Source organism: Nylanderia fulva, unplaced genomic scaffold, assembly GCF_048542155.1.
Source record: "Nylanderia fulva isolate GAGA-0341 unplaced genomic scaffold, ASM4854215v1 Scaffold739, whole genome shotgun sequence".
Classification (NCBI taxonomy): Eukaryota; Metazoa; Arthropoda; class Insecta; order Hymenoptera; family Formicidae; genus Nylanderia; species Nylanderia fulva.
The window spans coordinates 1-23,116 of record NW_028190850.1 but is presented as its reverse complement, the minus strand read 5'-3'; the positions used below and the strand labels follow the sequence as shown (position 1 = coordinate 23,116).

Genomic DNA, 23,116 nt, shown 5'->3' with positions numbered 1-23,116 from the left:
TAAGATTACTTTATTTGAATTTAAAAAATAATTTTTTAAAGATTATAAAAAAATATATATATTTTTTTATTGTTATACCATTTGTCAACGTTCATTTTCTAAATGCAATCCATGACAGTCATTAACGGGGGGAGGTGTCATTCGCGGATTGAATCGTCATCATTAAGTTGTTTGCTGTGTAACGGGTTTGGAATGTTTTCTTTTTCTTTTCCTCGGCCTAATTGCGACTGTGAGTATATGATGTATCGGTTCGAATTTTTTTTTGTACAAAAATATAGCTTCCTTATATGATTGAATTACAAATTATTTATTAATTGTCTATATATATACATACATTTGTATTAAGATTTTTATAAAACCCTTTTCATAACCCATTTATAAATATTTGGGGAAATTAGATTGATAGTAAAAACAAAAAAGTCTTTTTTTTAATATAAAAATGGTAATTAAGAATTATCTTATTATATACTATCAATATTTTTATGACAATACTACTACTTTGAAAAATTTGTTGCATATTAGTTTGCCCCAAATTTTCTTTGGGGGTTCTTTCCCTAATATAATTTCCAAATTTTTTTTCCGGCCATTTTTCACATTTTTATCATTTTGGAAATGTCCCTCCATGAGGTGTACAAATTACAGCGTTTTTATTGCCCCCTTTTAAATTTATAAATTCATCACTGACCAAGTCGCAAGCTAAACCATTTAAAAAAAAAAATTTTTAAAATAAAAATTTTTATAATGTTAAATAGATCCCACAAAAAAAATCACAGATTGGGAAAAAAAAAGGGGCCCTAAGTTAATCTTCGTCAGCAAAAAAGTTCCCTTTTTAATAAAAAAATATAAACTTCTCAAAAATTTGTTAAGCCAAAATAATTCTGCAAAAAATAATATTATCAAAAAATATTTCTCAAAAAAATTTTAAAAATTTTATTTTATTTTGTTAATAATACTAGAAAAAAATAAAATATTAGCACAAAAAGTAGTGAAATCAAAAAAAATTTCGCAAATAATTATATGGGTAATACGGAAAAAAAAAAGGTAAAAAAATTAGCATCAAAAAGAGTAAATAAAAAAGTGAAATAAGTAAGGACAACAAATAGATATAATAATTAGATAAAAATTTCTATATGATAAAATTATAATATTCTTTTTTAAAAGTTATTATATAGACAAAAAAAAAAAAATAAGGATAAAACCATTTTCCCATAACCTCACCTTAATATATATATATTTCCCCCCTTTTTCCCATACTCCCCCTCCTAATATTCATATAAACCCCCAAAATTTTCCCGGGCCTTCCCGGGGGCCCACAAAATTTTGGGTGGCGCGGTGGGATCTAAGCCGCGGGGGGCCCCGGACGTCGTCTCCAAAATTTTCACAGGGGCCCGAAGCCCGTAAAAAACTACAATTAAACAGGTGTAGACGGGCACGTCAGGAACCTGACGGAAATAAGCAGAAGACGACTAGGAGGGGAACGAGAGAGCGGGGCAACATTTAAAAAGGCAACGGTGATAAGCAGCAAAAAATCGAAAAAAAGGGTCGCGGACGTCCAAGGACAAGCCCCCCCGAACTACGACCCAAACCTCACGGGCCGGCATAACACGAGCGACGACCCGCAGGATCTATCACAAAAAACGGGCCCCCGTTATCAGCACACGAGCGATCGGTTGCAGCAGCAGCCGCGACCGATAGAGCGTAACGATTTCGAGCTCGTTATACTGAAGTCCGATTTTTTTGATTGCGTGAATGTCGGAAGGTGACGAAAAACCCGAAAGCGATTAACCCCCAATTGGGTTGACTAGCACCGTCGGTAAGACGCGAGTATGCCTTAACTGGAAAATCTCGAAAAGCGTAGGAAAATTTAGCCGCCCCCTTGCAAACGAAAAAAATAAAGGGTTAATCCGAACGTAATAAACGAACGAGGGAATTTCATTTATTGTTTTGACCCAGTTATACGCAAAAAAAAACAAGCGACTTTCCCTTCAAGTAAAATCAAACGAAAACCCCGGCGATTGCGACCCCTATAACCGAACTCCCAAAAGAGATCTTTGGAAGAGAATTTTCATTAACGTTTACGACAGCGAAATATTCGATCCCGAAAAAACTTTATAGCGAAATAAAATGGGAGATAATACAAAACGCGAACGCAACTATTCCGCCAACCGCGATAGATGCCCAACCCAAATAGGGATCAAACACCCTCCGTCGTGGCGCCGGAGAAAACTTCACAAATGCTGAATAGAATACAAGCTTATACATGGCAGAGCTACATACACTAAACACACGTGAATCGGATTATAAGCCGCACAGGCATCACACACACGGACGAACAGAGGGAGTCCGATTACGATACGAGCCTCGTGACTACGGACGGACTGAGCGCGACGTACGAAATCGACGAGTAGAGTACTGGCACGACATATATGCTCTAAAAGGAAGCGCGAATGATGATCACCCGAATTCGACGGTACATCGCGACACGCCTTTCCGGGAATTTCTAACACGCATGCACATATACAATGCAAAACATACAGCCCGGAGAAGAAGAGTCTCTGATTACAGGGGATACTATTTATAAATTAAAAAGGTATAAAGCCATGCAAGTCTTCGAAAACGCGAGACATACAACGTTAAAGAAAAAGAATTAAAGCAACAACTAGGACCGCACGCATCCCAATGCAAGGCAAAGTACTGGCCCACTTGGCAATTAGAATTAATTCGCTAGCAGAATAGAAATCTAATGAGACAGCACAAAAATTTCGGGCAACGCGTGCCAAGCTCCGCTATGAATGTAGACGATCAATGATAGAGGGAGGAAAAACAACACAACACACGAGCTCAGAGACACGACACTATCTTAAAAACGATACCAAACCAAGCATTATTAATTTTCAATTAGGGCTTACGAAGCGACTTTAAAGGTACTCGTACGGCTCACAACGATATACGACGCTTCAAGAAGAAGCGATAGCCGGCGCGAGCGGGAAGGAGAGATTATAGGACTCCTAGCACGTCACGGGCAACTAATCCTCGCTAAATAAGCTGAATCAAACGCGGCTCAGGACAAGCGAAGACGGGACATTGTTAGAGATGTGAAAAACCCTGGACATACGGACGAGGGACCTGTGTTAGACAATCAACGTTTGCCGAAACCGGAAAAATCCTCGCGCGTATCCGCATCGAAAAAATTTTGCACCATTGCAAAAAAACGCTGGACATTAACGCGAAGAATGTTGGGAAGTTAAACGGACGACCGAAAACTAATACGCCCCACGGAACAAGCCAGAGGATCGAAAAAAACGCGAAGTATTAATAAAATAGATATCAAAGGAATCCGGCAGGAGGAGAAATTACGAGTCCGAAACTTAGCGCGATTTGAAGGACGGAGAGAGCGGAGATAAGATTAGAAGACTCGGCGCGCTCGAATATCAGGTGACACACGTGCGCCGAAACGCCGGAGGAGAAAGAGCGAGAGTTTAGTTTAAATATAATTACTCTGCCTATGCGAGAAGCAACCACGCGGAAAAGAGTAAATAGCTTTACGATTCGGGAGCTACGATTTCATTGTAAAAGTGAAACACTTGAAGGGAGAGACCGAAGATTTGCAATAATAAAAATAACCCTCGTTGGAATATTAACCGGCATTAAAAGCAAAGACGATCGGAAAAAACATATAGCGAACAATTGAGCTACACGGAAACAAGATAAAACACGCGATTTACGTCGTGAAAGATGATTTCCCAATGGAATATGACGGGATCATGAAATCGTTTTTCCCCCAAAAAAAGGCCCGTGGTTAAAAAAAAAGGGCCAAAAAAAAACCCCCCTTAAAATTTGAAATAAAAAAATTTTAAAAACCGGTTGGAAAACTTTTTAAAAAAAATAAAAAAAAAAAAACGGGTCTTTTGGAAAAAAAACCCCCCCGGGGGAAAGGGGAAAAGGGGGGAAACCAAAATTTTAAAATTTCCCCGGGTTTTTTTACAAAAAGGCCGGCAAAAATAAAACCCCCCCTAAACCGTTAAAACCCTTGCGAAAAAAGCGAAAAATTTAAAACCAAAAAAAAATAAAACCAAAAAGGTAGAAAAAATTTTAAAAGTTACACACAAAGCTTTTTAAAGAGGAAAAAAAAGGGAAAAAGGGTTTAAAAAAATAAAAAATTTTTTTTATTTAAGGGAGAACCATGTCATGACAGAAAGCAAAAAAAAAAAGGCGGGCCCATACCTCACCCGTAATGGGGGGACCGTACGGTTCCCCAAAAAACAAAATTAAAAAGTAAAAAAAAAGTACAAGAAATGTTTAAAAAAAGGGAAATTTTTTTGTACAAAATTAGCCAGTGGAAGAAAACCCTTTTTGTAGTGCCAAAAAAGACGACGCAAAAAGGCAAACGCGATAAGGTAGTAGTCGATTTCCGAAAGTTAAAAAAAATTTTTTTAAGGCGGGCTATTTCCCCCCCCCGAATATTACGATATTTGGATTAGTGGGGGAAAAAAAAAGTTTTTAAGGGCGTCGACTTTCATTGGATATCACCCCCAAACCAAAGGGGGGCGCGGGGGAAAAAAAAAAAAAACCTTTCCGATCCCACGGAACTACGATTTTTAAAAGAATGCCTTTTTTTGGGTTAAAAAAAGCGCCTGGATTTCCAACGACTATGCCAAGGGGAAAAGGGGGGGAAAAAAGGACTCCCAGGGTTTTTTATTCGAGACTGTTTTTACGGACCCCTTTTTAAAGGGTCAAAAAAAAGGGCTGCGGAAAAAATTTAAACGCTCGGGGGAAAAATAGTCTCAAACAACCCCTGACAAAAAGCGGGAAATTTTTGGGGAAAAAAGGTAATATCCTTGGACAATTATTTCCAAAAAGGGGGTTTTTCCAGATCCGTCAAAAAAGAGGCGGAAAAAAAAAATTTTCCCCACCCCAAAGGAAAGAAAAAGGGGGGGTCAATCGTTTATCGGATAACGGGGGTTTTTCCCCGGGAAAATTTTTAAAAAAATTTTTCGCAAAACGAAAAAACCCTTAAAAAATTTTTAAAGAAGGAAAAAGGAATTTTTAATGGAAAAAAAAAAAAAAAAATTTGCTTTTTTAAAAAAAAAGGGAAAAAAAAAATTTAAAGCCCCGCCCCCGGCTAAAGATCCGGATTTCAAAGAAGAATTTAAGGAAAACCGATGCCCCGGACTATCATCGGAGCCCTACACAAAAGGAACGGGAGGGGGGGTAGAAAAATCGCAACGCCAGCCGAGTATTATTTTCGGCGGGAAAAAAATTAAAATACGGAGAAGGGGGAAATTTGGGAATTTTTTGGGCCCGTTTTTAAAATTTCCGGGCCATACATTATGGCACAAAGTTTAAAATAAATTTCCGATTTATAAAAAACCCCTTTATATGGTATTCAATGGGAAAGACCCCGGGTTAGATAACCCTGGGACTGAAAAACGGGGAAAGATTTTAAAAATACACAAAAGGGCCCGGGGGGGGCAAAAAGGGAAAGCCACGCGGGAAGCCGACAATAACCCGGGGGTATCAAAAAAAGGGGACCCCAAAAAAAGAAAACTTTACGTTAAAGAAGGAGAAGAAAAAAAAAAGGGAAGAATTGCAGATAATACAAAAGGAAAAATTCTGAAGGGAAAAGAAACAAATTTCCATGAAAAAACACCATGCACCCAAGGAAAGGGGATAAGGAAGGAAAAAAAAAATCAAAAGAATTGGTTTTTTTAAAATATAACTGGCCAGGAGGGCCCCCAAAAAATTTTCGACAAAATATCGCAAAAAAAAAATTTCCAAAAAAAAAATTTGCGCCCAAATAAAAGACCCTCGTAATCAAATATCCGAATAAAACCTTTGAAAAAAGGTTTCCCCTTTGATATGTCGGACCGGGGAAAGGGACCCTAAGGAAACAAATATACTAACTTTCCGGGATACCCGACGAAAAACAGTAAAGGATTTCCGATCGCAAAAACAGGAAGCAAAAAACCCTTTGGAAAGAGTTGGGTTAAAAAAAAATTTTTTTTAAAAGGCTTCCGAAAAAATTTTTCAGGGCCAAAAGGGGGAAAAATTTTTGGGAAGTATTTAAAAATATATGCAAAATTTATGGATCTTATCGGCGACCAACGTCAATCACTATAAAAGATAATATACGTGTTGCAAATAATAGTTTATAACGTTATCCTGTTAGTAGGTAAAACCGTAGTTAGTCGAGCCGTGAATCACATAAACACACAAGTTGGTGACGGCTAAAAGCGTCCTCGCTAGTTACAGATACAATCCTATGTTATATTTTATTCGATATTTTAATTCGTTCAATTAAAAATAAACACAATCTAACAAAAAAACAAAAAACAAAAAAAATGAATCGAAAAGATAACTGTGTCGGAACCGATAGCGAGAAACGATGTGAAACGCGAAAATAATCGAAACAAATAGTGGCGAAAGGCACCATCAGCGAAAATAAAAATAAAATTTACAACCATCCATCCGTCGGCAAGGAGGACACACCTTTTCGACCAAAAAATAACGTGAAAAAGTCATATCTCCGCAACCATAGAGAGCAAGTTCCTTAAGGTCGCATGTTTAGCGCGGAAAAAAAAATCGCGTTCCGAAGTTGATAACGTCATCGTTTGAAAATAGGGTTACCGTGCATGAAATATTTCAAATTTTTTTTTGTTTTCAAGCAAAAATCAAGAAGGAAGATCAAGTAAGTAGGATGAACGGTTCGAAAATCGTGTTACGTCCGGTAAAGGATACACAGTTAGCGTCCTACCTACGGATAATTTTCGCTATTGTTTCGATATTTTCGCTATCTTTTCGATATCTTTCGATATTTTTTTTGTTTTTTGTAGATTGTATTTTAATTTGACGAATAAAAGATATAACTTAGCGAGACGCTACCGCGTCTCCTGATATACTCGTACCTACTAAAAAATACCTAAACTATTATTTGCAATTATATTATATTTTATATTATTCTTGCATATGAATCAATGGCATGATGATAAAACCATCGTCGTAAGGAAATTTCACACATTTCCCTTAATGTCGTGAATATTGACTGTGTACAAATCATATGACAAATGTTGTGTTTGCTGAATATTAAATAATTCTGAGGAACAAGGTGAACTGAACTGAAAAATGGTTTTGATTCAATGAATTTTCTTCCCTTTAAAAAGATTTCTGAAGTCTTGATTTCTTTATAAATACTTTCGACACAAAATACACAATTGTTTTTTAACATAACGCAATTATCTTTATCACATGTGCTTAGTTCAAACTTTTCAATGATTACTGTTTTGTAGAATATAAAATCTTGTTTATGAAATTGATCAGTACATTGCTGACGTAAAATTGGATACGTTTTTTCATTATCATTGTTTGCATATATTCTTGTTCTTTTAACCTATTACAAATTTGTTGTAAAGGATTTCTTGTAGCTTGAATTGTTTTTTTTATCTCAAATAAATAATTTTCATATTTAAAACAACTGAAAGTGTCAAGTGGACCATGTTGCAAGCAATCTATGGGCAAATGTATAAGGCCATGAACATTATGAGTAATATATTCTTTTCCGTAAAGTATTGCATATTTTTGAACAAAGTATTCGAGTAGTTTCAATGAATAATTATTATAAATTCTGTATAATGCAGGACTGCATAAAATTCGAATAGCGCAGGATAAGGCCATGAAATGTGTGTATATATTTTTGTTTGCAATCTTTTTTAAAACAATTGGTCCGGTGTATAATAAAAATTGCCTTAATTCAGTGGCTTTATAGTATTCAATGTCCTCTAAACTTCTTGGCAAGCGTGGAAAATCTTTCGGCACATAATTCTTCAAAAACAATAATTGATTATTAATATCATTTTATCAGTCTCGGGTAAACGATGATTTTTTTTCCCTCTTATCCAAAACATAATTAATCTTTTAACTACGCCTAGAAATACAAGATGCATGCCATCGAGAGGAACTTGAGATACGAAACCAATATTTAGCTTTTCGAAAGGACTTGTATCTTTATGGAATTCCTCATCTAATTTATTTCTGATACTGAAATCAGTCCGCAATTGTGCATTTGTTTGTAAAAAAGTCATTCTTCCATTAACAAAGGTCCCTTCTTGAATGCATTTTGTGCAGGCATTATAGCCTGTATGACCTTTAATACATAAAATAAATGATTTTGCAGGAGCATCACAAAGAAGTTTACCAACCTTTACTTTTATTATTTTTTTATTTATGTTAAAACCATTTTGTTCTAAATGTTTGAACTCTGTTATAAACTCAGTTAAAAATTGGTCTACATAGGCTGGTTTCTTGTGTCCGTGATATATCCCAGCCGCAAAAGGTTTTTTAATATTTTTATCAACCAGATTTAGATCTATGGAGATAAGAATAGGCCAGAGTTGACTTTTTGAAGAATTAGATATCGGTAAACCATCAATGTTTATGTTAAGAGGTAATACTATTTCTACATTTTGCATCAAATGTTTTTGCATATTTAAACTATTATTAATTATCCTACGTAGTCCATTCTCTATGCCAATGTGACAATAGAAACCTGGAGGAACACTTTTAAGTTCATATGGACATGAACTTGGTGTTTTTAAAAGAGTTCGCGAGTCTTTTGCTAATTGTGGAAATATCACTCGTAGAATACCCAACAATTCATTCATGGCAGATTGACTAAGCAAATGTCTGTATTTTAAAAACCATTGTTTCACAGCGTTAACTATGAAATCATTTACAATAGGGAGATTATTACATAAATTTTCAAATGATAAAGAAGTATCTGAACAGTTAATTTCTTCAATCACATCAATATATTCCAATGGTTCAATCTCAATTTTTTCTGGAATCTCGGGAATCACATTATCATGGTTTTCACATTGTTCTTGTTTTTCATTATGTTTCTTTGCAGTATCTACATTTATATTTGTAGTATTTACATTTATGACAGTATCTACATTTATAATTGTTTTTATGTTATTAGGCAAATTATTCGTCTGAATTAATTGTCGATTCAACTGCAAGATGTGTATTAATTCTTTTTTTACCATCCGTCTCATATGACGTTTTGTAACAAAACATTTTTTTATTTTAGCCATTATTGTTTTAATTTTTATGTCAGTATTGCTATTATTGACTTGATAAAAAAATCACTGAAAAAATTAAAATCATTCACATGAGATGCTCATATAGTTAATACGTAGTTTTTAAGATTTTATGGTATTTAACGTTATTAAAATAATATATATATACACAATATATACTTACATGGCAGGAATCTCGAACGTCACCAACAGGCAGATCCATTGCTTCCAGTTATAAATAAAGATGAATTTAAAATTTAATTATAAAACGACTTATAAAACCTCCAATAAAGCCCAACAAACACAATTGTCTTATTATTATATTTGGGTATTCTTATTCACATACGAAAGCTCCTGAGACGAAACGCCGCGCTCCCTAGTTACGCGTATCAACTCGTTGCTAACGAACGAGCGGTGATTATTATAGATTCCTAAAACATTCTTGGAACATGTATGAGATATTTGTGGTATAGTAAACTCACCTTTAAAAAAAGGTAAAAAAAGGCGACCAGTTAAGGGCACACCATTAACAAAAATTATCCATTGCAAACCCATGTACAATAGAATTGTATGAAAAATTATCGATTATAAACCAATGTACAATCGTAACAAAAGTAATGAAATAAAAAAAAAATTGCGCCAAGTGAAAGTAGAAACTTGTACCAGTGGAAAATTAAAGTTGCAGACATATATAGAGTCGTATAATGAATCAATAAAAATTTAAATTTGCAAATGTAGAATTGTACCATAAAAAAACTTATCTTTTAAAAAAAAAGATAAACAAGATGCCAAGTCCATGCGCCATGTGAAAAAGTGTTAAACAAAAAAGTATTTTTAAGTAAAAAAATCTATCAATTGACAAAAATTTATGTTCTAAAATTAATATCTCTACAAAAAGTAATGTCCAATTATTGCGCGAATAAATAAACATTTTTATAAAAAATTAAAATTTAAAAACTTATGCAAATTTAAAATTAATATAAAATAAAAAGAAATAAAAAAATTTTAGTTAAAAAAACTGGGCGCGCTGCTAAATAATATTCTAATGATATTAAAATTAAATTGTTACTTTTAAACTCATTGCAGCGCGCCCAGTTTTTTTAACTAAAATTTTTTTATTTCTTTTTATTTTATATTAATTTTAAATTTGCATAAGTTTTTAAATTTTAATTTTTTATAAAAATGTTTATTTATTCGCGCAATAATTGGACATTACTTTTTGTAGAGATATTAATTTTAGAACATAAATTTTTGTCAATTGATAGATTTTTTTACTTAAAAATACTTTTTTGTTTAACACTTTTTCACATGGCGCATGGACTTGGCATCTTGTTTATCTTTTTTTTTAAAAGATAAGTTTTTTATGGTACAATTTTACATTTGCAAATTTAAATTTTTATTGATTCATTATACGACTCTATATATGTCTGCAACTTTAATTTTCCACTGGTACAAGTTTCTACTTTCACTTGGCGCAATTTTTTTTTTATTTCATTACTTTTGTTACGATTGTACATTGGTTTATAATCGATAATTTTTCTTACAATTCTATTGTACATGGGTTTGCAATGGATAATTTTTGTTAATGGTGTGCCCTTAACTGGTCGCCTTTTTTTACCTTTTTTTAAAGGTGAGTTTTTAGAGATTATATCATTCATTTTTGTATATGATAAGCATCTTTAAATAAATAAGCAAATTCAATTTTTCTGGCATTTTCTTATTTTAGGTACATATATATCCAATAATTAATATACAAAATTAAATATTATTCATCACACAATTTGTATCAAAATAATATATTTTTAAAAATTTATTTTAAATTTATTTAATCATTTTTATCATTGTGATTGTAGTGGCAAGGATTTTATTGCTCAGTGTCATTGCAAGCATCTGGCCTGTATATACCATAATATATTGTGTAATACATTGGCTAAGTATGACAATATGGATTTTGATAGATTCCCATGGAATATTGGAATTTTGTCGGACTTGCAGTCATCCACCACATATGCAGCCTACAATTAAAGAACGCATTTATTCCATATTATTTGCTTCCGTTATTGGCATAGTGCACATTTTTATATATCTCAATGCTGTAGATAGCAAAACATTTTGAAAACATCTATCTTTCTATGTTATCTGCTTTTTTGAAAATATTGCAGCAAATTTATTATGGCAATATGCTTGTCCTCCTGCAGTTAAAGAGGCTTAGTACTTTAATATAATCTTTATTATTTGTATCATTTCCTTTTTCTTGGGAATTACAGCAATGCTTTTGTACTATATTGTCTTGCATCCCTCAAAAAGACAACATACTTCAAACGCACCAGTTCAAGCAATGTAACTTTGATATTTATTTACTTTAAAAAATGAGAGATAAATTATACAATATGCAATTAACCTTATCTTATGACTTTTATAAATCTTATGATAAAATCTAACTCTCTCTTAATCTTTATTATGAAAAGAATCTCGGTATTATATGAAATAATTTCATTGTATAGTTTAACTTTCAAAAATTTTGCAAAATAAAATAACTCACATTGTATTTCTACCATATATATAAAAAAAAGATAGGTAAATATAAATAAATAAATATATATTTATGATATACAATAAATAAACATATATTTATATTTATATATATATATATATATATATATATAAAATGTTGGATTTTTATTATATATATATAATTTCAAAAAATCTTTTTTATATGCTATTGAATTTTAATAAATACAATTTTGATTATATGTATTTTAATTGATTATATTTATAAGTATTTTTATATTATCTTAAAAAGACTGCATAGAATTATTTGTGCGACACTCTTATATGTATGTATAATTAATAGGGACCAACTACACATTTTTTTTTCCACTGAATAAAAACAATCTCAATATTAAAATTAAATTATAAAAAAGATACTGTGATATTTTATTGATGAGAAATGTACATTTATAATTGTATTAAATACAAAAATAAACATGCCATGAATTACTATATATACATATTTTCATAATTATCAAACTTAAAAATATAATATTGTTACCAAAGAAGAAAGCACTATTTAAAAACTCTAAAAGTTCATAATTTGTTAAATTAGTAATTAAATACTGCATTTTGTATAATTTTTAAGCTTTATTCTTTTATTTTTCTTTATTTAATTGAATAGATATTAACATCCACAATGTAGCATACAGATTAAATTAACAACCAAAGAAATAAATCTTAACTTTGAAATATATTTTTGTTTCTTTTAAATATCAATCAACTGGATTTTGTACTACTATTAATATGAATTCTTTATCTGGTGCCATCATAATTTTATGTTTTTTGCTACGTATGCGCAAGAAAGTTAAATCATTTGTTGGATTCAAGTCACGTACGACAGAACGAGCTTTATCTGACAATTGACTTATCAAACCTGCGTATTGAACTGTTGTCGTATTATCTAATGTTGACTTTATAGGAATACCTAAAACAGATATAATTTTATAAATTTTTGTTTACAACTACAAGTAAATCATGTCAATGATCTCATGTAATACCTTCTGCATTCACCACTATTGTTCCAACTACCCTTTTATGAGACTGAATTTGTTTCATAGTTTCTTCAACCTCTTATAAATTATTTCATCGAAATTTATTAATAAAATTTTTATTTTAAATATTCCAATAACGGAAGCAAATCATATGGAATAAATGCGTTCTTTAATTGTAGGCTGCATATGTGGTGGATGACTGTAAGTCCGACAAAATTCCAATATTCCATGGGAATCTATCAAAATCTATATTGTCATACTTAGCCAATGTATTACGCAATATATTATGGTATATACAGGCCAGATGCTTGCAATGACACTGAGCAATAAGATCCTTGCCACTACAATCACAATGATAAAAATGATTAAATAAATTTTAAAAAATATATTATTTTGATACAAAGTGTGTGATGAATAATATTTAATTTTGTATATTAATTATTGGATATATATGTACCTGCAATAAGAAAATGCCAGAAAAATTGTAAAATAGTTCCTATAGCACTGATATTAGATTTATCTTGTTAAGCTAATCGAATGCTGCGATGATAACTAGCCATTGCCCAACCCATGCTCACAAGTGAGCTGATAATGCTACCTGCTTGATGTACAACTGAAAAAAATATAGAAGCTAATTAAGAAAATTATTAAAAATATATGCATACTCATACATAGGCATTTATATAATTGAAATATTATTGAAATAATAGCAAAATATCTGATTTTGTATCACAGACTGTAAACTTGCACATAAATTATTATGACAATAAATTTGCAAATAATAACATTAAAATTGAATGTAAAAATTGAAATTGAAAATTGAAAATATCTAACCCCGCACGCTGTCAATATAGCGGAGGGCAACTATCGCCGTCTGTTGTAAAACGTGCGAGATGGACATTTCCAATACATGCATCTATTCATGTGTTGTGTACGTGTGATATATGTGTGCGCATGTGTTGTATACGTGTGAATACGTGTAGCACGATACTACTATGTTTGCGTGGTCGATGATGATAATAATAATGATGATGACGGGGACGTTTCTTAAAAGAAATTTTTCATATTTCGACTTTGCAATTATATATCTCTGCTTACAAATCACGTAGAGCAGAAATAAAGACACTTTTATTATATAATTCAAACTCAATCTATCGATTAAGTCTAGTATAAACTCGATTGCTTCAGCCGTTATTGAGAATTCGAAATATTATAAAGACTCAAATGTCCGACTCGCGTTAAGATACACGGTGTCTCGGCTACGCCCTTAACTGGTCGCGAGACACTACCGTGTCTCTTGATAATACTGCTGTAAATGAATAGACAACTTTTTTAGATAAATTCTTGGATTTGTGAAAATGCAAATGTATGGACGTTATATTTGAATTGCTTGCTTATTTGATGAATGATAGCAAAAAAGTATATCTCTTTTGGGATGTCGTTAAAATAGCCAATTGACATATAATATATACAATACATCCAAAAAATACTTCTTTTGCTATCATTCATCGAATAAGCAAGCAATTCGAATATATACATAAATATTCATTTAAAAGCATTAATAAATATATAATAGCTTTCCGCGTTAATTTCTGTACTTTGTTAATAGGCAGATATATATATAGGCAGATTTCATGACTGTCGCCATAACAGCCTTTACATTGCAATAATTGGTAGTTTTGGCGACAAAGTAGTTTTGGCGACAAAAAAATTAATTTCCAATATTTCAACGATATATAGGTATATTTTATGACTGTCGCTATAACAACCTTTATATCACAATGATTTTCGTAGATTGGTAGTTTTGGCGACAAAATAACAAATATATTATTATTGACAATAAATCTCTCTATATTAATCATCAAAAGATATATTTTGTTATATAATGATGAAAACAATAGTGTACGAATAATAACATTAGATATACATACAATTATATAAGTAAAATTAGATTTTTAATATTTCAGTAGTATATAGGTAGATTTCGCAACTGTCGTCATAATTGTCTTTATACCGCAATAGTTTTGACGACGGTCGCCAAAACAACCAAATGTCGTCAAAACTGCCCGTTCTTATAAGAAAAAGTCATGGAAACTGCCCCTGGATATATATATATATTAACGACACTTTAAAAGAAAAAGAAAAAGTTTGTCTCCGTCTAACCTTCTCTAGACATTTTTCATACATATACACAAACACAACTTTTCATAATTACACAAAGGCCTCTTTTGGATATTATTATTTCTTACATATATAAAGTAAACACAAGAAAAACACCGGTTAACCTAACTTATCAAACTTTCTCAATTACTTATAATAGGCTAATAAATACGCTGTAGAAAACAATAATACTATTATGTACATTATTTATACTTACTGCTCTTTTATCCATGTCGATCCGAGATATCAAGTCAAAGATTTTTAGCGTCTCTTTCGCGCGTCGCGATTGCTTAGGAGGAACGATGCGGGAATTAATAATGTGATGCGACGATTAAATCAACTGAATATATTCTTCAATGCAAATTGTACGTGTGAATACATATAGGTATATCGCTCGGATTAATAAACGTGCGTTCGTGCGCGGCGACTGTCGAAGACGGAATCTCTCGTTATCTAAAAATCTCCTATTTATACCTTGCCTCAAAAACGCCCTTCGCTAGGCTTCGAGAGGCTTCGCGAATTTTCTATCTATTTTTACTTGTTTGTTTCTGTCCTACTCGTCTTTCGTCTCGTCTGTAATATTTTATTTATATTTATTTGTGCCTTTGTCCTTTTCGTATATGTCAATGTCCGTATTCGTATGCGTGTTTTCCTTATTAATTTCAGGGAAGTATGTGACGATGTAATCGCCACAGATTTTTTTATAATTTAACAATTTATTATGCACTTCACTTTTGCCGTACTACGTATACTACGTTCCGTCGGTTCCGTTTGCGGATGTCGCGGATGACACGTGACATAAAAGATTTGTTCTAAATAAGATCTGATGTTCTACCGTCTGTTCTTTTTAATTGAACTGGCTGGCTGAATATATTATTTTAGAGTGTATATCTTTTCTTTCCAATATATAAAATAAAAGAGATAAACTCTAAATTAGTATGATTAATTCAATTAAAAAGAATAAACTATAAGATATATACATTAAATTTAAAATTAACTAAATAATGCATTAAATCAAACTCAATATATAAATGCAATATATATAGAAATTGCATATATATATATATATATACTATATAAAATAACGCTGGAGGTAATATATAACTGAATCAAATTGTCTCATCATAATATAGTCATTTTGATATCAATATGACACTGATTGAGTTTTCCCTACATATTACTACAATATATCATCTAAACTTTCTAAACATTCACTTTAATCTTTTTTATATATAATATTTCATTATGCACGTTAAAATATATGATGTCAATTTTTCGTCATATTGAATTACTTCTTTGACGCAATGACGACATACGACAGTTTTGATGTCATATTGACATCACTTTGACTAGGTAGTTTTCACTGGGTTGGCTTTTAGATGTGGAGAATCCACTGTCAGAAAAGTTATCCATGAAACCTGCTCTGTCATATCAATGGTATTATAACTCATTTATCTTCGTTTACCAACGGAAAAAGAGTGGAAAAATATTTGTGCTGGTTATATGGATAATTGGAATTTTCCCAATTGTGTTGGGTCATTTGATGGAAAGCACGTGCAGATACAAGCTCCGCCCAATTCGGGGACTTTATTTTTCAATTATAAGAAAACCTTTAGTGTAGTGCTAATGGCAGCATGTGACTACAAATATATGTTTACTGTGCGCGACGGAAAGCAGGATAGGAAGGTCGGAAGCGAAAGGACAGCGAAGCACTACACTCGACACACACGTAACGTAAACAAAAAATATATTTACACTACGAACAACAAAAATTACAATTGTTTAAACCGCACAGAAATTGCCAGAGAATTAACTGATAAGAATAAATCAAAAGAAATAGCCGAGTCGATAATTAATAACTAAATGTTCCGCAAGCAACGGTAATTAAACGTGAAAAACGAAAAAGACAAGCGATCTTTTTCGTAAAGTATAAGCACACTCTTGACGCGACAAGCAATCGGAAAAGAGCGCCGCGATCACGAGAGAGGAGGTTTATATAGGCCCGTATTTCTAGAATAGTCGAGAACAATTCTCTTTATTTTATAGTTCGGCTGAGGGCGAAAGAGCGTTTAGTGTAATTATTTACTTTCAGGAACATAATCGTTTTGTTTTTATCGGGCCTAAATTGTATCTCCTCTCGCGTGACCGCGGTGTTTACCATTATCGGTGATTTGACGTAAGCGCTTCCTTTTAGCAGGCGCGGGGTATACGTATACCTGTGCGGCCGAGCGCTATTTGAAATAATATTAATATAAAATGATGCATGATGCATGTTGCATGTGAATGAAACGATTGCATGAGTTTTAACGCAATAATGTTTTAAGCCTTTTCAGCTTGCGTTAGACGTTCGATTTTCGAACATTTACGCTAGTTGATATTGGATCATACGGTGGTAATAGTGATGGAGGGATTTTCACTTCTTCTGAAATTCATATGGCTTTAGAAGAAGGAAGATTAAATCTTCCCACAGGGACTGCAAATCTTCCCGGAAGCAATATTAAGTTACCTTGTTTTTTTCTTGGCGATAGTGGTTTTGCCATTAGCACAAAAATGATGCGACCTTACTCTGGAAAATTTGTAAATGAAAAAAAGAAAATATTTAATTACAGGTTTGTAGTGTATGTATTGTTACAACATTTTATATGGTTATAAATTTATTTATTATCATAATTTTATTCATGCATTTTACTGATTTTTAGATTGTCTAGAGCAAGACGTACTATAGAAAATACTTTCGGAATTTTATCGGTACGATGGAGGATTTATAGGAAACCTATTCATATGCAAGATTGTGTACAACCACAGGCCAGAGTATATTGTCCTCCTTGCTTTATAGACTCAGAAGATGCCGAAGGGAATATAATCCCTGGACAGTGGCGGCAATATGAAAGTGTACTTACAGATATAGCTCCTACTTCCATGCATCGTGCTACTGCAAATGCTTATAAGCAACGCGATAAACTTGCAGATTATTTTATGACATCACCTGGTGAGATTTGTTGGCAGTATGATTATGTTAGAAGAGGACAACATCGGGATGAATTTTAGTAAGAAGATTTAATAAGACGTTTAATATAAATTATAATAATATAAGTTATAACTTAAGTATTATAATTTATATTAAAAGTCTTGCTCATCTTCTTACTAAAGTTTACTTTATATATAAAATAAGCTTGTAAATCCTCTAAACTTATAAACCGTGATCTATTTATTAAATAAGAAATACATATGATTCAGCTTAATCTTAGTGGATGAAAAAAAGAGAGAAGTAAATTGATTAATTTACAAAAAGTCGTTTAATATATGTTGTACTTTGTATAATTATTATAAAATAAACTGCATATCTTTTTGTACTAATACAGAAACATTGTAAGAAACATATTGTAAGAACTTTTAATAATACAGAAACATTGTAAGAACTTTTTTGTAATAATATAGAAACATATTGTAAGAATCTTTTTGTAATAACACAGAAACATATTGTAAATACATGTGTACATTGTGTAATAAAATAAAAATGTGTACATTGTGTAATAAAATAAAAATCTTATGTATGTACTACTACATATAATTGTAATAAAATAAATTATATATTCTTTCCAAAATAACAAAGTATTCGTACGTACTATATTAACTATATAATATATATTTTTGTCTTAAAATATATCTCACTTGAATATCACATTAGATATCATATATAATGCGCAATAATTCTTTCTTTTTATCTGTTTTTGTGTTTGGTGGCATATTTATTAGTGTTGAGAGTATTAACTGGCAAAAAGCTACATCTTCTTCTACTTCGGGCTTTAGCGTAGATTGCGAAGAAGTTGAATATTTGTTTTCCAATAAAAATGTTACCTTACAAATTGCATTATGCAAAACATCCGGTTGTTTTCCTTTTACTTTTCTTTTTGACAATAAATCTTTCTTCTGTACAGCGGCAGAGGGTACTTAATTCTGATACGGAATTTGTTTCTGATATATCGGATGAGTGTACTTGACTTTGAGTCTTTACTGAAATAAACAAAAGATTTGAAATATTAATTTAAATTTTTATGTATTCTATTTTTTCTATTTATATATTTATGTAGATGTATATAAATATATAATTCCTAGTAAATATTATACTACAAATTTGAAGCAATCTGAATAAAAAATATAATTGATATTTTTCTCATTCCTAATAATTATTTTTAATTTTTCATTAAACAAAAAATTACTTTTAATAATAATTTATATATATATATATATTCCAAAGTTTTTTTTTTTACATTAAATTTATCACAAATTTTATTTTATAAGTAAAAGCAACTATACCTCAGATTTTCTGTGTACGTACTTAATAAATCTGCATTTATGTTTACGTTTGTGTTATTTTTATCATTTTCCTTTTCATTAAAGGTATTGAAGTTTCTGAAATAAAAAGTTTTATTAACAATTTGCAAATATACACGAATATATAAAAAATTTTCTTCCAAAAATAAAAAAGTATAATATATTATTAAAAAAACTAAAGCTTGTGAAAATATTTACCTTATGTTTTGTGCACTACAAGATTTTGCAACCGGAAACTGTTTAATGGTTGCCATTTTTGCAGAAAAGATTTGCTGTCCCTCGGTTGCCATTTTTACAGGAGAGATTTGCTGTCCCTCGGTTGCCATTTTCACAAAAGAGATTTACTGTCCCTCAGTTGCCAATTTTGCAGAAGAGATTTGCTGTCCCATATGTAAGCCGAAATTTCTGAAAAACACATATTCTAAAGTTTTCACTGATACATTAATGGTTTGACTGATTTACAAACACCACTTTAGTTTTATAAAGATTAATTAAAATATTACATACTTTTGAAGACTGGAATATTTTCCCGCTAGAGGTGCTTGGAAAGTTTTCATGTTTGTTACTGTTCTCAAAAAGAAAAAATGAAAACTAATCGTTTTATATCATAAAAAGATTTGTAACCGATCTTCTTATCATACAATACATTGTATCAGGAGACGCGGTAGTGTCTCCCGCCATGTGTTCAAACCCTAAAAGACCTTAAAAAAGACACTACAAGTCTCTTATCCTGCACCATCAAAGTCCATCTTTTGGGGGTGTAGAACTACTAAAATATAAAAAATTTTAAATTGCACGTAATATAACCTGAAAGGCGGCATCGCCACGAGTAATTTGAGCCAAGAAGGAATAAAATCGGTCAAGCCGTTCTGGAGATACAAGCGGTCAAAAAGTGACGTTTTTCATGAAAAATGAAGTAACGTCGTCTTCTTCTTCTTCTTCTTCTTCTTCTTCTTCTCTGTCCGCGTCCGCTGACGTCTCATCAGGATTATATATATACTAGCTTTTCGGACCGCGCTTCGCGCGGTCCTCAAAGCCAGCCTTTCTATTCGGACCGCGCTTTGCGCGGTCCTCATATAGTCTATATTAAATCCGTTTTAACACAAAAAATTAATTCTTTTTTTGTATTACCCGCGAACTACTTCCACATTTGTTGTTCGACTTTCACGAAATTTATACCAAAATAAATGTTTAAATTTTTTTGTGGATGACTACTATGTTATCTATTTCTTTCTCCCAGAATTTTATTTTCTTTTTTTAAGACACGCTTTCTCTCTCTCTCACTCTAAAACACACGCGCTCCCCTCTCTCTCTCTTTAAGACACAGCTCTCTCTCTCTCCTTATCTCTCTCCCTCCCTCTTTCTTTAGACACACGCTCTCTCTCTTCTTCTACCTCACCATCTCTCTCTCTTCTCTCTCTCTCTCTCCCTCTCTCTCTCTCTTCTCTCTCTCTCTCTGTGTGTATGTGTGTGGGGGTTTTTTAAGTTTACGCTTTCACCTACGCATCCACCCACACAATCGCATATTTATGAACGGATTTTTTTAAAAATTGGTACCAAAATGTTGCAAATTTTTGGCGACGATGTGGTTTTTTCAAGTGTTACACCTCCACCCACACGCATGCGCATTTATGGACCAATTTTCACGAAATTAGTACCAAAATGTTGCAAATTTTTTCTGAGAAAGCTGCTGTGTGGTTTTTTTAAAGTTTTATCCCACCCACGCATGCATCCACGCATTCACACATTTATTCACATACTTTTTTGAAAAGTTTGTAGTTAAATTTTGTTGGAGATGGCTACTATGATTTTAACAAATTTTTATCATCCTATTCATCCACCCACGCACCCATGCACCCATTTGCATACGCATTTATTGACTTGGTCACACCAAGAAGTAATTTTTAAAAAATTTGTGTACGTATTTGTGATTATGTGTGCAATTCGTGTAAATAAACCTTTAATTTGTATGCAATTTTCACGAAATTAGTACCAAAATGTTGCAAATTTTTGCAATCACAAACATGTACACAAATTTATTTAAAATTACTTATTGGTGTGACCAAGTCAATAAATGCGTATGCACATGGGTGCATGGGTGCGTGGGTGGATGAATAGGATGATAAAAATTTGTTAAAATCATAGTAGCCATCCCCAACAAAATTTGAGTACAAATTTCGAAAAGTCTGTGAATAAATGTGTGAATGCGTGGGTGAATGCGTGGGTGGGATAAAACTTTAAAAACCACACAGCAGCTTTCTCAAAAAAATTTGCAACATTTTTGTACCAATTTCGTAAAAATATTGGTCCATAAATGCGCACGCGCGTGGATGAATGCGTGGGTGGAGGTGTAACAATTGAAAAAATCACATCGTCGCCATCTTCAAAAAATTTGCAACATTTTGGTACCAATTTTAAAAAATCGGTTTATAAATATACGATTGCGTGGGTGGGTGCGTGGGTGGAGGCGTAAACTTAAAAAAATAAAACACCAGCTTTGTCAGAAAATTTGCAACATTTTGGTACTAATTTCGTGAAAATTGGTCATAAATGCGCATGCGCGTGGGTGGGTGCGTGGGTGAGTGTAACACTTGAAAAAACCGCATCGTCGCCATCTCCAAAAAATTTGCAACATTTTTGTACCAATTTCGTAAAAATATTGGTCCATCAATGCGCACGCGCGTGGATGATTGCGTGGGTGGAGGCGTAAACTTAAAAAAATAAAACACCAGTTTCCTCAGAAAAATTTGCAACATTTTGGTACTAATTTTCGTGAAAATTGGTCCATAAATGCGCATGCGTGTAGGTGGATGCGTGGGTGGATGCGTGGGTGGAGGTGTTACACTTAAAAAAAACCGCATCGTCGCTATCTCTAAAAATTTTGCAACATTTTGATACCATGTGTTCAGAAATATTGCAAAAAAAAAAATTTTTTCGCAAAAACATACCCTCCTCTGAAGAAAAAAAATAAAATAAAAAAATTAAAAAAAAAACCCACAGCAGCCACCCCCGAAAAATTTGCAACATTTTGGTACCAATTTCGAGACAATCGGTCCACAAATGCGGAAGTAGTTCGGGCACAGACAGACAGACAGACGACGGACGGTGCTTATATATATAGATTAAATTAATCCCTCTCTCTCTTTCTCTCTCTCTCTCTCTCTCTCTCTCCCTCTCCCTCCTCAATATTATATATAATAATATAATAGTTAATAAATATAAATAAATATAATCATTTTTTGCAGTAAAACAGAAAGCTCGATGGGCAAGAGCCGGAAGAGGTACCAATTTAAAAAAAATCGGTTCATAAATATACGATTGCGTGGGTGGGTGCGTGGGTGGAGGGGTAAACTTAAAAAAATAAACCAGTAGTTTTCTCAAAAAAATTTGCAACATTTTGGTACTAATTTCGTGAAAATTGGTCCATAAATGCGCATGGCGCGTGGGTGGATGCGTGGGTGGGTGCGTGGGTGGGGGTGTAACACTTAAAAAAACCGCATCGTCGTTATCTCCAAAAAATTTGCAACATTTTGATACCATGTGTTCAGAAATATTGCAAAAAAGATTAAACATACCCTCCTCTGTAGAAAAAAAAAAAAATTAAAATTAAAAAAAAACCCCACAGCAGCCACCCCCAAAAAATTTGCAACATTTTGGTACCAGTTTCACGAATATCGGTCCACAAATGCGGAAGTAGTTCGCGTACATACATACAGACAGACGGTGCTTATATATATAGATAATATATATATAAACTCTTCTCACTTTTCACTCACACCTTCCTCAACTTCCATCCACTCCTTCCTCCCACATCCCGTCCCCCCCGCCCCCCCCCCCCACCATCACTCCCACCCCTCTTTTCGCCCTAACTTACCCTTTTTCGTCCTATTTTTTTCAGTTTTTTTTTCTCTCTTCTCACCCTCTGTTGTTTCCTTTTTCACTTCACTCTTCACCCTCTTTTCGTCCTCTTTCACCCTCTTTTGTCCCTTTTATTTCACCACC

The 23,116-nt window shown here is 32.6% G+C and overlaps 2 protein-coding genes across 3 annotated transcripts; both read right to left on the bottom strand.

Moving 5' to 3' along the window:
• Positions 1-12,195: 12,195 nt before the first annotated feature.
• On the bottom strand, positions 12,196-15,019 carry LOC146720230 (dynein light chain roadblock-type 2-like). Of its 2 annotated transcripts, none has more exons than XM_085488891.1 (4): positions 14,997-15,019; positions 13,077-13,232; positions 12,626-12,960; positions 12,196-12,552 (listed from the first exon to the last, which is right to left on the bottom strand). In XM_085488891.1, the coding sequence occupies exons 3-4, from the start codon at positions 12,681-12,683 to the stop codon at positions 12,341-12,343; spliced, it is 270 nt and encodes an 89-aa protein (XP_085345017.1). In that variant the 5' UTR covers positions 12,684-12,960; positions 13,077-13,232; positions 14,997-15,019; the 3' UTR covers positions 12,196-12,340. The 2 variants fall into 2 exon arrangements, with proteins under 2 accessions (XP_085345017.1, XP_085345016.1); XM_085488890.1 differs by lacking the exon at positions 14,997-15,019 and adding an exon at positions 13,454-13,880.
• Positions 15,020-18,650: 3,631 nt separating this feature from the next.
• On the bottom strand, positions 18,651-19,440 carry LOC146720229 (uncharacterized). The gene is made up of 3 exons (XM_085488889.1): positions 19,313-19,440; positions 19,119-19,192; positions 18,651-18,793 (listed from the first exon to the last, which is right to left on the bottom strand). The coding sequence occupies exons 1-3, from the start codon at positions 19,438-19,440 to the stop codon at positions 18,651-18,653; spliced, it is 345 nt and encodes a 114-aa protein (XP_085345015.1).
• Between the last annotated feature and the right edge of the window lie 3,676 nt (positions 19,441-23,116).

What these genes read in the sequence shown, in the direction of transcription:
- LOC146720230 (XM_085488891.1), bottom strand. Translation starts at nt 12,683, where the DNA reads ATGAAACAAATTCAGTCTCATAAAAGGGTAGTTGGAACAATAGTGGTG. An exon ending in AATAGTGGTGAATGCAGAAG is followed by an intron (nt 12,553 to 12,625) that starts GTATTACATGAG and finishes TATCTGTTTTAG; the next exon opens with GTATTCCTATAAAGTCAACA.
- LOC146720229 (XM_085488889.1), bottom strand. Translation starts at nt 19,440, where the DNA reads ATGGCAACCGAGGGACAGCAAATCTCTCCTGTAAAAATGGCAACCGAG. An exon ending in TGTAGTGCACAAAACATAAG is followed by an intron (nt 19,193 to 19,312) that starts GTAAATATTTTC and finishes TTTTTATTTCAG; the next exon opens with AAACTTCAATACCTTTAATG. An exon ending in CATAAATGCAGATTTATTAA is followed by an intron (nt 18,794 to 19,118) that starts GTACGTACACAG and finishes TGTTTATTTCAG; the next exon opens with TAAAGACTCAAAGTCAAGTA.